Source organism: Pipra filicauda, unplaced genomic scaffold (genome assembly GCF_003945595.2).
Source record: "Pipra filicauda isolate LSUMZ 115617 unplaced genomic scaffold, ASM394559v2 scaffold121_size3267253_pilon, whole genome shotgun sequence".
Taxonomy (NCBI): domain Eukaryota; kingdom Metazoa; phylum Chordata; class Aves; order Passeriformes; family Pipridae; genus Pipra; species Pipra filicauda.
In genome coordinates this window covers 1,826,858-1,839,140 of record NW_024103674.1, presented here as the reverse complement: position 1 = coordinate 1,839,140, position 12,283 = coordinate 1,826,858, and the positions used below count along the sequence as shown (strand labels likewise).

General features: G+C 56.4%; 1 protein-coding gene across 2 annotated transcripts; it reads left to right on the top strand.

The window, feature by feature from the left end:
• Positions 1–6,353: 6,353 nt before the first annotated feature.
• ASB6 (ankyrin repeat and SOCS box containing 6) lies at positions 6,354–11,975 on the top strand. Of its 2 annotated transcripts, XM_027729879.2 has the most exons (7): positions 6,354–6,368; positions 7,412–7,619; positions 7,993–8,174; positions 8,562–8,668; positions 9,096–9,204; positions 9,688–9,774; positions 9,944–11,975. In XM_027729879.2, the coding sequence occupies exons 2-7, from the start codon at positions 7,507–7,509 to the stop codon at positions 10,618–10,620; spliced, it is 1,275 nt and encodes a 424-aa protein (XP_027585680.1). In that variant the 5' UTR covers positions 6,354–6,368; positions 7,412–7,506; the 3' UTR covers positions 10,621–11,975. The 2 variants fall into 2 exon arrangements, with proteins under 2 accessions (XP_027585680.1, XP_039243917.1); XM_039387983.1 differs by lacking the exon at positions 6,354–6,368 and having other exon boundaries at positions 6,725–7,619.
• The last annotated feature ends 308 nt before the right edge of the window (positions 11,976–12,283 follow it).

The following is a 12,283-nucleotide window of genomic DNA, read 5'->3' as shown; positions in this document are numbered from 1 at the left end:
AACAAACGCCCCTGCTCAGAGCCGAGCGGGGCGGCCCCTCGCCCCCCCCAGCTCCGCGACCTGCCCCCCGGCCAGGGGCCGAGCCCCGCCGGCAGCCAAGCCGCGGAAAGGGGGGGGGCAGAGAGGGAGGGAGACCCGCTTCTCCCCCCCCCCTTACCCCAACCACATCACTCACCCCCCCTCACCCTGTTTTAAGTGCTTCTATCAACAAGTGTAAGTGGCTGCGCTCCGTGGGGAGGGATGGGGTGGGTTGGGAGAGGGGCTGGAGGGAGAGGTGACCCGCAGGTTAGCGGGGGACACGGCCCCCCTCCACCTCCAACCCCCCCCCCCTCCTCCGGTCCCCATCAACCCCGGAGCAAGGTCACCTCTCCTGGGAAAAGCCTGGCTCTCTCGCCTTAATGAGATAATTACGTCCTGCACCACAGTTAAAAACTCATAGGCTGCTTCCCTTGGGGTTAGAAAGAAACCTCCCTAATGAAAACCAGCCACCGGGAAAAAGGAGTTTTTCCTCTTTAAAATTATATATATTTATATATATACACACAGAGATATGCAGGGAGGAGGCGGTGGGAGGGAGGGAGGAGGGCAGAGCGTGGGGCTGGTTGCTGGTGTCCGGAGAGGGCTGGGCTCTGGGCGATGAGCAGAAATCGAAGAGGTTAACAGTTATTATTCCTTCCCCTCGATTCCAGCCGCTCTCCTGCCCGCCGCTGCCGGCACATATGGACGGGGCTGTGCACACGCAGGGTTCCACGCGAAATCTCCCAGCTCTGAGCTCATAAACATCCCCGCTCCAGCGCGACCGAGGGAGGCAAACCCCTGGCTGAGTTATTTTAACATTTGTCGAAAGCTTTTCTTGCGCTCTCTTCCCCTTCAAGTCGGAGGCGTGCAGATTTTTAAGCCAGCCAGTGTTGCCAAATCTGATCTTCCTGACAGGGAAGCAGCTTCCCAGAGCTCTCCAGCCTGGAAGGGGTGTAGCTGAAGGCAGATTTTGGCTCTCTCCGACTCTGCAGGGGGCTCCTCCAGTGTGCAAACAAGCCAGCCCAACCTCCCTTCCCCCCTCCTTTTTCTTTTTTGGGTCCATTTGTTGGTTCTATCGGTCCAATTTGTTGGCCCGAGGGCACTTCAGGAGTCAGCTCTGGTGTCTGGTTCTGCCCCCTTGGCTGTGTAAATCCAGACAGAGCTCAAGGAGCTCTCAGATGATACTCTCAGGCACAGGGTGTGACCCTTGGGGATGGTCCTGTGCAGGGCTAAGGGTTGGACTGGATGATCCCTGTGGGTCCCTTCCAACTCAGCATATTCTGTGATTCTGTGATCTTGTGATGCTGCTTCTGCTCCTGCTTCCCTGGGGGATGCTCCCCTGGGTGGGTGTTTTACCTCTGCTCAGCACCCAGCTGGATGGGACCTGTGTCACACAGTGCCAGGACAATGCTGGTTATGCCCTCAGTGTGTGTTTTAGAAGACAGATTGAATACATTGCCATCAGCCCTCCTGGCTGCTCCATGCTCTCAGAGGGGGAGATTCCTGCATCACCCCTGGGACCACTGGGCCCTAGGGGACCCAGCCCAGCCTCGTGACACCCTTCCTCATCCAGATACCTGCTTGATCCTGCTTTTTTCCACTCTGGCAGCAGGGGCAGACCTTTCCCAGGATGGAGATGACACCATGTCCAGAAAAAACTGCTCCAGGATCAACCTGGGAGATGGAAACACCCCCTTGGAGGACAGTGACCCATCAGCAGTGGGCACCAGCCAGTGAGGACTGGTAGGAGGGCTGAGGCAGTGAGGACTCCCATCCTTCCCCCAGCATTTCCCCTTGGCCTCAGAGGCTGGGAACATCTTGCTGTGATTATTTTGGGGAGGGTTGTGGGGCAGCTGGTCTTGGCCCATGAAGGGGCAAGGGCAGGAGGGGGGATGGAGCAGCCCCAGCCCCATTTATAACCCTCTTCCTCCTCCTTGTTCAGGGCCAGACCTTGCTCTTGAACTGTCTGGCTTTTCCAGGGGAGACGGCTTTCCCTCAGTCCGCGGCATTAAATAATTAAATGGAGGGAATAATCGTCGGTGAAACCCCCTTGGGTTCGCACTTCCTCGGGCCCTGTGATTGCTGATATTTTTTTGGTTGAAATATGACCTTTTTTATGATCAAAGGGGATCAGAGTTCCAAAGGAAAGTAGAAAAAAAAAAAAAAAAAAAAAGAAGTTAAAAAAAAAAAGAAAAAAGAAGAGGGCAAGCATTTTCTTTTTTTTTTTTCCCAATTCTAGCGGTCTGGTAAAGTTTCTTTAGACATGCAAAGATTTACACACCTTTCTGCAGGGTGCCTTAAATTACCCTCCAACTCTTTACACATTTCCATGAGCAGAGCAAGAACAGTAAGTCATTGAGAAATTAACTGGCCTTTCAGTAATATCCCCTGTCGGCCTTTCAGAAGGAGAATGTCTAATGACTTTTTTGAAGTAGAGGTCAGGGCTTGCTTTTTTTAAATAAAACAATCTGTATTAATGCAATTTCCTTTTTAGCTGTAGGATTTGCCCTTTTTTTTTTTCCCCCAGCATCATTTTTTTTAACGCCACCATCCACACGAGGCATCAGAAGCAAGACCTGGTTGCTTGAAACCCACACTCCTGGTGTTTCCCAACCCTCTTGTGCAAGCTCTTCTCACTTATGGGGTTTTTTTGGAAAAAATTGTGGTTTAAGTGACTAAAACTGGACCTTGGAGCTGCCAAGGTGACTCCTGGCCATGCTTAGGGTGAAGTGTGGGTGGTTTGGAGACAAAGCTGAGTAGGGTTTGCTTTACCTGACACTGAGCACCTGGGTTTTGCTGAGCAGGGTGTGTGCCTTGAGTCCAGCTTTGCTGAGCCAGAGCTGTCGATGGACTAAAGTGGCACCAAATTGGCAGGGCTGTGCTGGGCTCCCCGGGGTGAGGATGTGGACAGAGTCTGACAGGTTTGCAGCCCCAAAACATGATGTTTATATTTTTTGGTACTCTCACTCTGTGTTCTCCTAGGGGTTTCCTGATATTTGTCTCATGATGTGATAACACCTTTTGCTCCCACAGTGCTCAACATCTGGATGTGCTGTGCCAGCCCCAGCCCTCCTCCTCACCCCAAAACTGCCATGGTGGCTGAGATGGGACAGTGCAGCATCCTTGGAGCACTGCCTGGGCTGTTGCTGCTTTCTGTGGCACCCAGGTGCTCATTCCTAACACTCCCAAAATCTTGCCCTGTAGATGTTACCCTGCAGAGGAACTGGGCTGAGATGCCCATGTCTCCCACGGGTGGGAAGGTTTCTTTAACTATGGAGATGCACCTCTGCTCCACTGTAAGGAGGATGATCAGAGTAAGGAGGTAGTAAGGAGGAGAGCTTGGGAGATGGTAGGGCTTGGCAGTGCCCAGCCAGGACCCAGTAACTGGCTCTTAGGGTGGGTGCCGGGGGTTTGGTCCCTTTCTGGGCACTGCTGGCCCCACCTGCTTAAACCAGAGCCGTGTCCAGCCCTGTGTCCTGCCCAGGATGGGAACAAGAGCATCCCCTCCTGCCCCCAGACCAGGGCATCAGCCAGGCAGGGGCCAGGGCTGTGCAGGGGGATAGCTGGGGGCACTTGCTGGGGGAGTCCCCCCTGTGCCCAGCCCTGCTCTTCCCAGCAGGAATGGTATTTCTATATCCACTGAGCAACTCCTCTTTCTCCCTCCATCCCTGCCAGACCCCAAAAGCACAGTGTGCCCTGGGCTGGCTCTTCTCCTCCTCCTCTCCCCTCCAGCCCTCACAACTCCCCCCATTCCCTCCTAGAACGCTGTCTCTGCGGTCAGTGGCATTATAAAACACCCTGGCCAGCCCCTTGGTGAAGGTTTTTCTCCCAGCTTTCTTATTCCCTCTGTTTCTGCCTCTTTCTTTTGCTCTTTCTCTCCCTCTCTTTCTTTCCCTGCCAGGAATCCCAGTCCCAGATGAACCAATACTCCGTGGCTCTGCTATTTCCCTTTTATTCCAACCCCCCCCTCCTTCAACAGCGAGATGGGAAAAGAGTGAACTAAAAAAAAAAAAAAAAAAAAAAAAAAAAAAGGCAAGAAAGAAAGAAAGAAAGAAAGAAAGAAAAAAATCAAAGCTGCACATATTGGATCCAGATGTGCTTACAGCCCTTTCCAGCAATTTAATTAAATTCCCCCAGACAGCCAGGAGGATTTCTTAATGATCAAATTTCCCTGGCTTTCCTCCTAAAATGCCCCTCTTTCTTCGGCTGGCTGTTGCTCTGTCTCCCTGATGGATAGCCAACTTGCATTCTTCCTAGTCCGCCCCGCCAAGGCCATGGGGAGGAAGGGGGCAGATCCCAGTGCTGTTATTTTATCCGGGCACTCAAACCCGACAGAGACGTCCTGGTTTTTTTTTTAATCCCCCAAGAAATGTGGGGATGGGGAGTCCCCTCCCTGGAGGCTGTGGCTTGTGGAATGATCATGGCAGGATACTCCAGGGAAGCACTCCTGGGTGCCTGGACTCGCTGTGCTGATGGCAAAAGAAGGGGTTCAGCCCGTGAGTATCTCAGCTTGTCACCTTCCAGGGCTGGTTTTGAGCCAGGTTTTGTCCCACACTGCACCCCTAAAGCCTCATTTGAAGCACGGGGTTACCAGAGTGGGAGCAAAGCCTCTGTGGGGCTCAGGAGGCCACATCCAGCCTGGCAGAGCTCTTTGGGGCAGCCCAGTGTTCCCTCTCATCCCTCATGGATGGGGTCAGAGGTGGCAGTGGGGTGACCCTTCCTTGCTCTACCTGGTGCCAGCAAGGAGATGCTCAGACTGGATAGAAGGTCTCAGCTTTCCAGCCCACCCGACCTGGGCTGGTTTGAAGCCACCTCACGCTGGCATAAAACATCCTCCATGTGGAGGGAGAAATTCTCACTCCCCCTTACTTTCCTCACTGCTTTCCCCCCCTCTGGTCCCTGCCCAGGGTCAGATGCGGTTATTCCATCCCTCCTCAGGACAGCACAGGGATGGAGCCCCCCAAACCCCACCCCCAGGGGCTGCTGGGCTGCAAGAGGGGGTCCACACCAGCTGCCCAGAGAGGTGCCACTGCACAGCACCAAGTCCTGGTGGCACCAGAGCCAGCAGCCACTCTGCAAGGGGCTTGGGACCCCCTGCCCTGCCCTGGCGGTGGGCTTGGGGCCAGGGGGCTGCGGGCACTGGGGTTCCCCACCCTGGCACCCCACTCTGTGTGGGGAAGGGAAGGGTGGGAAACAGAGGGGGGAGCGTGACAACATGTCAGAAAAACGCCCAACCGGCGCAGCGTCCTCGCCCCCTCTGCCCCGGGGCCACGGCTGCCTGCCGAGATCTGGAAGGGCTCCACCGGAATAAAATAAATACGTAAATAGGAAACCCAAGGCGGCTTCAGTTATTGCCGCTCTCCGGAGCTCCCCGCGCCTGCAGATTCCATCAGAATAATAATAATAATAATAATAATAATAATAATAATAATAATAATAATAATAATGATTGTGATAATAACACCAATAAATCCCGGGATAACTCTTCCCCCGGTAGCTCGATCAGCAGGGGAGGGCCCGGGCGCTGTGGGCAGCAGCACCCGAGCCCCCCGAGCCCCGCGGAGGCAGCAGCCACTCGGTGCCACCTCCCCGGCCCGTCCTGGGTGGGTCATCCAGGGGCAGGGGGGACAGGCAGGGGACAGCCGGGGATGGAGGATACCCTGGGAATGGGGACACCCGGGGTAGGAGGATATACCCGGGGGGAGGAGGAGACCCGGGAAAGGGGGAAACCCGAGAAGGGGGGGACACCCGGGGACGGGAGACACTCGGAGTGGGGGACATCGTTGGGAAGGGGGACACGGTGGGGGACGCACCCAGGAGGGGGACACTCGAGGAAGGGGGACATCCGTGGAGGGGGGGGACACCCTGGGGAAGGTACACCTGGCGGGGGGACACGCGGGGGACGGGGAACACCCAGGGTCGGGAAACCCGGGAAGTGGGGGACACCCGGGGAGGGGGGACACCGGGGGAGAGGACTCCTGGTGGGAGGGAGACACAGGGGAAGAGGGTCGGCCGGGCAGGGGGACACCCCGGGGGACAGAGGGGGTTCCCGAGGATTCCCGGGGGGTCCCTTCCCGCCCCCCCCGCCCCGCGCGCGGCCGCGTGCTGCCCCCTGCCGGCCGCGCCACACCCGCCACCCGCCCAGACCACGCCTCCCTCAGCGAGACCACGCCCACAGAGGGCATGGTCACGCCCTCCACAGCGAGACAACGCCCTCCAACGAGACCACGCCCCCAATGGGTGATTTTTGTCCCCAAGCGCGGCCCCGCCCCCTCAGTGCTGCCCCGCCCCCTTAGGAGGCCCCGCCCCCTCGAGCCCGGCGGGTTCCGGTTCCGGCGGCGCCGGGGCAGGTGAGGGGCGGCGGGTCCGGGGGGGATCCGTGAGGGGAGCGGGGGCTTCTCCTCCCTCCCCATGGAGCTCGGGGACCGAGGGGCGGCTGAAACCATCGCGGTGAGGGTTGCAGTGGAGTTCGCGGGTGTTTATTTGTGAAAACGAACCGGGTTTTCTGTATTCGTTTGTTTGTTTTTTTTATCCTCGCAGTAGCCTGATCTACTTCCTCAGGGAAAGAAATGATGGGCATGTGTTACATATCTAAAAATATATAATATATAACCACACACAACCTACTAGGAGTGGTGCACGTCCGTCTATCTGTCTATATTTATTTATTTATATATATATTTATATATATACATCCATATATATTTATATGTATGTATAATATATATTTATATGTATGTCTATATGCTTATTTATTTACGCTTGTGTGGTGATAATAGCCCAAATATTCCGACTGTGAAACATTGTAAAACAAAAACAACAACAACAACGAAAAAGTTTTATTTTTTGATGAATTATTTTAAATCTACTATTTAGCTTAATTTAAGGGTGATAAGGAAATGGGAATGTGTGTTTTGAAGACCTTTTGCATAGTGTTCTCCAGGTGACATCTTGTTTCTCATCCCAGGGTGGGCCTGGGGGCTCCTGGCTGTGCCTCTCCCCATGTGGGGCAGTGAGATTGGGGGTCTTTGAGGTTGCACTGGGGGGGTTGGTGGTCCTTGAGGTGGCTCCTGGGTCGCAGCCCCTTCTCCCTCCCAAAAACCAGGCAGGGCTTTGCTGGTTACAGACCCCCCCATGTGCTCTCAGAGCCCCCCAGGTGTGGCACAAAGGGTTTGCCCCAGGCCTGGGCTCCGCTGGGTGTGTTTCCATCCTGCACCCAGATAACTCCAATGTGCAGCTCTGCATGCAGGAGATAATTTGGATACACCTCTGTGGTGTGTGGGAGGAGATCCCTCTGCTGCTCTTGGCTGCCTTTTATATCAGGAAAGGGGGGAAGGAAGGCCGTGTTTTCTTCTGAGTGCCAAACTGCTGAAAAGGCTCGTTTGTTTTGAAGGGAGTGGAAAAGCCGTTTGGAAAGGAGAGCTGTGTGGGAAGCCAGCAGTGCCATGCTGGAGTGCCCCAGGAGGGCTGTGCACGGAGCAGAGCACGATGCCTTTCCTGCACGGATTCCGCAGGATCATCTTTGAGTACCAGCCCCTGGTGGACGAGCTCCTGGGGCTGCTGGTGATGCCGGACAGGGAAAGGCAGAGCTCCCTGGAGAGGTAACCAGAGGGGGCTGAACACCCCGGGGGGCATTAGGGGGGGATGATTGGAGCTCAGAGGTCAGACAGCACTGCTGCTCATCCCATAGCCCCTCCTTTTGCTGCTGTTCTTTGGGAATGTGGGGGTGGAATAGAGCAAACACAGGGACTATGTGTGCTCCTCTGGAACTGCCTGACCCCTGGCAGTAAAACCTAAACTGGGGCTCAGCTGTGGCCCACAACGAGCAGATTAGAGGGTGGGTACAGGACCAGAGGGGAGGCCAGGGATTTTTGTTATTCTGGTTTTTCTTCTTCCCTGGTGCCCCTTTGGCCCTTGCACACCTGAGCTATGTGCTGTCCACTGAGTAACTGGTGGGTTTTTGTGTATCTCAAGCCCTGCCTGTCTGGGCAGTGACAGGAGCCAGCTCTCGGCTGTGAGACGAGTCCTGGAGAGGGAGACCCACTCCCCGTTTTATCAGGAAGGTGTGAGCTATGCCCTGCTGAAGGTCACCGAGCTGGGGCTCGTCCCTGCTGCAGAAATCCTGCTGGAATTTGGTGCTGACCTCAGCTTTGAAGGTGAGGCTGGTGGGAAGGGGGCTGGGCCTGGAGGAACCAGCAGGTGACAAGCTGCCCCTAGAGCTGGGGATAGCTGGGGCAGAAAGAGGGGGAGCTGCCAGCTCAGTCCCCTGCTCCTTGCTGGAATAGTGTGAATGTGTTTTGTGGAGACCCAGCCACAAGGATGAACTGGGGGATACCCAGGGGGCCAGTTTGCACCTTGGGGGCTTTTGGCAGGATGGAGCCATTGGAGCAGCAGAACCTGGGAGGGGTCTATGACAGCCCTGTTCTCATGGGCATTGCTGTGTTCTCAGGGCCCTCCCCAGCTGCCTCTTTCCACTTTTGGCAGGTGCTGGGGCTGTTCTGGGGAAAGCCCCTCACTCTCCTTGGCTGTGTTTTTGTCCTCAGATCCCGTCACCTACTACACCCCCCTGCACATCGCGGTGCTGCGCAACCAGCCGGACATGGTGGAGCTCCTGGTGCACCACGGCGCCGACATCAACCGGAGAGACCGGGTACGGGCCCTGCTGCCTGGGCACGGCCCTGCTGAGCCCCCCTGAGCTTTGGCTGCAAGGTCTGCTGTGTGGGGACAGCCCTCCCTGCTCCCCTTCTCCTGGGCCTCACCACACGCTGCTTCCCCTTGGCACAGCCCTGTTGTGCCTGTTGTCCGTAGAGCTCCGATGCTGTGGCAGAAGTTCAGGTTGCCTTTGGCTGAGGAAACCTGCCTCTGCTTTGGAGCAGCAGGTGGGAGGAGGCTGGAGGAGACAGACCTCTGCCTATGGATACACTGGAGAAGGTTCACTTTGATTTTTGGGCATGGGTTCAAACACGCTCTTTACGCTGGGCATGATGATGCCCCAGCAGCGACTCTCCAGAGGCACTCGCAGTGTTTAATTCTTGCAGTGTTTAATACTTACTGGTGTTCTCTAACCCTCTGTGCAGATCCATGAGAGCAGTCCCCTGGACCTGGCCAGCGAGGAGCCCGAGCGGTTGCCGTGCCTGCGGCGGCTGCTGCAGCTGGGGGCCGATGTAAACGCTGCTGACAAAAACGGTCTGTGTGCCCCATCCACCTCCCCCTGCTGCTGGCCCCCAGGGTGGGCTGGGTCCCTCTGTCCTGCTGCTGCTTGTGCTCCCTGGTTACAAGTGGGTTTGGAAGTTGGGAGCAGGCTGCAGAACCTCCCCATGCTTGGTGTTTTCTCCTTGTGTGCTGGCCGTGTGAAAAGGGTTTAAACCAGCCCTGCGTAGCCTGTGAGAGTTGGGATGGGACTGTGCCTCCATAGCCCTGTGGTGCCCACGTGCTCTGAAACTCACCCTGCTGTGGCACATGTGCCCTCTGAGGCCACCATCAGCCCTGCACATGTGGCCTGTGTGCACAGCTGTTCACCATCACAGGGGCAACAGAAGCCTCCACCAGAAGGAGGAGGGTTGTGACTCCCTGTGTTTGGCTGTCTGGTGGGTGGGGCGGACTGTTTTCCTTCCTGTCTTTTGGGGTGCCACCCTGCTGTCACGTGGCTGAGCGATTGCTCCATTGCAGGGAAGACGGCACTGCTGCACGCCCTGGCCAGCAGTGATGGTGTCCAGATCCATAACACCGAGAGCATCCGGCTCCTGCTGGAAGGAGGTGAGGGCAACCTTCTCCCCTTTCTGCACTGGCTGATCCTTTGTGCAGCACCAGGCACTGACCTCCCGACTCCTTTATGTTCCCACTGGAGCAGAGTAAAGCCCAGCAGTGCCAGAGTTGGTGCTGGCCTGGCCTCATGGTCTGTTACATTTTCTGTCCTTTCCTGCAGGCGCGGACGTCAGGGCCACCACCAAAGACGGTGACACTGTCTTCACCTCCATCATCTTCCTACTGGGGGAGATGGCGTGCAGCAACACCGAGGAGGCCCAGGTCATCAACCGCTTCTGCTTCCGTGTCACGCAGCTGCTGCTGGCCCACGGTGCCAACCCCAGCGAGTGCCCGGCCCCCGAGTCCCTCACCCACCTCTGCTTCAAGAGCTTCAAATGCCACTTCCCGCTGCTGCGGTTCCTGCTGGAGTCAGGAGCTGCCTACAACTGCTCCCTCCACGGTCCCTCGTGCTGGTCAGGCTTCCACATCGTCTTCGAGTGCCTCTGCTCGCACCTCAGTGTCTCTGAAGATGACAGCTTCTCCACAGACCTCATCCAGAAGGGCCAGACTCTGCTGGAGCTCATGATGGCCAGCTCACAAGCCATCCAGCTGCCCAGCAATTTCGAGGTCAACACCAGCAGCTGTAGGTACCACGGGGAGAAGGTCAGGACTCTGTTCTGCTCTCTGAAGCAGCTGGAGCGCTCGCCACAAGCACTGAAACATCTCTGCAGGGTGTTCATCCGGCAGCGCCTTAAACCGTGGCCAGTAGATGTCAAAATCAAGGCTCTACCTCTCCCAGACAGGCTGAAGTGGTATCTCCTCATCGACCATGCTGCTGCCGGGCACGAGGACCTCTGAGCCTGACAGTGCCTCTATGTCTCCTCCCTCCACTGTCCTGCTGTGCCTGCAGCCTCTACATCTCTGCTCTGGACAGTTTTACTCACAGCAAAGAGGTGCTGCTGTCCATGTGCCCATGGTTTGGCCAGTGCTGCCCACAGAGCCCGTCTCTGTGGCATTCTGGGCACAATATCACACGTGTGTCTGTGGAGGTCTCGTCGCTCTGGTGCACATCGTGGGGGGGGTGGGCAGAGCTCTGTGGGTCTTTGGGGTGGAGAGAGCTCCTGGGCACTGGGGAGCCAGATACTGGGGCAGAAGGCTGGTTTTGGGGGAGGTTAAGCAAAAGCCTGGGGGCAGGACCAGTGTGTTGGGTGCTGTGACTGGACAGGCAGCGTGTCCCCTCTCTCCCAGTGCTGCCATGGGGGGGTGACAGTGCCTTAGGTGTCTGGTGGAGTTGTGCCTCGGGGTGCTGGGAGAAGGAGAGCACTGGCAGCACTGTCCTGGCTTCCTGCCTCCAGTCCTGGTGGTGGAGGCAGGTCCAGCATCACCCTGTGGGTGTGGATGCTTTCCTTGCTCAATCTGGGCTTCTGAATCCAGGGATGGGAGTGAGGGGAAGCAGGGCTGGCAGCGGTGGCCAACTGCTGCACACTCTCTGTGTTTCTGCACCCCATCCTGGCACAGAGGACCATTCACCAGGCATGTCTTGGAGGTGCTGGGCTCCAGAACAGACAAATGAATGCTTCTTGGCTTTGTGGTGTGTTCCCTGTGCAAAGACAAGGAACAGACAGCTAACTGCTGAGTGCCTTGTGCCTCCCTCCCTGTTCCTTGTTTTTTTTCCTTGCTGACTGCTCCCAGGTCCTCATTCTCCAGTGCCTCCTTCCCAGGAACACAGAATTGCAGCAGGACTCTGGGGTTTCCTTTTCAACCTGCTACTGGAACCTGCAAACTCTGGGGCTGCACCTGGAGGGTTTGAGTCCCAGCCTTGCCACCTGGCTCCCTCCCCCTTCTAAGCATCTGCTTTTTTGTGACATGCCAAAGACTGGCTGCAGAGCTGAGCCCCACACAGTTTTGTTTTGGTTTTTTGTTTGTCGTGGGGAACAGATGCTGAAGAGGATGAAAAGAGAAAAAATCTATTCTGATTAGGGACAGTTTACAGCAGGTGGATCTGGGATTCACTGGCAGTTTGGCAGCAGAAGGGCTGCCTCCCCCATCACCCTCCTGGCAGCATCTGAGTTTTACCCTCTCCCGCCCCGTGGAACTGGAGCTGTGTGTCCTGATGACCTGGTGTTTAAAAAAAACCCAGTAATGTGATCAAATTCTGCCCTGGTGTCTGGAATGGGAACTGAGCAATTAAACAAGGCCTTTTGTAATAATGACAGGGGCTTGTTTCTTCTGCAGGGGAGGTGGGGTGGAGGAGGGGGCTCAGGGGGATGGCTGGAGGGTCGGGGTCTGCACATGGGCTGACCCCCTGGCACATGCTTTGCCAGTGTTGGCTGCACTGGGCTTGGTTTGGTTGGCCCAAGCCAGGTGCCACCTCCCTTTTTGCTTCACGTGTGGGAGACCTGCTCGTGGGTTTAAAGGACAGGCTCCCTCAAAGCCCCAGAACCTGGTGTTGCCTCCCCAACCCACCGCAGGGAAATCAGAGAGATCTCTCCTGTTCCCCTTACCCAGACTGTTGCTCTGA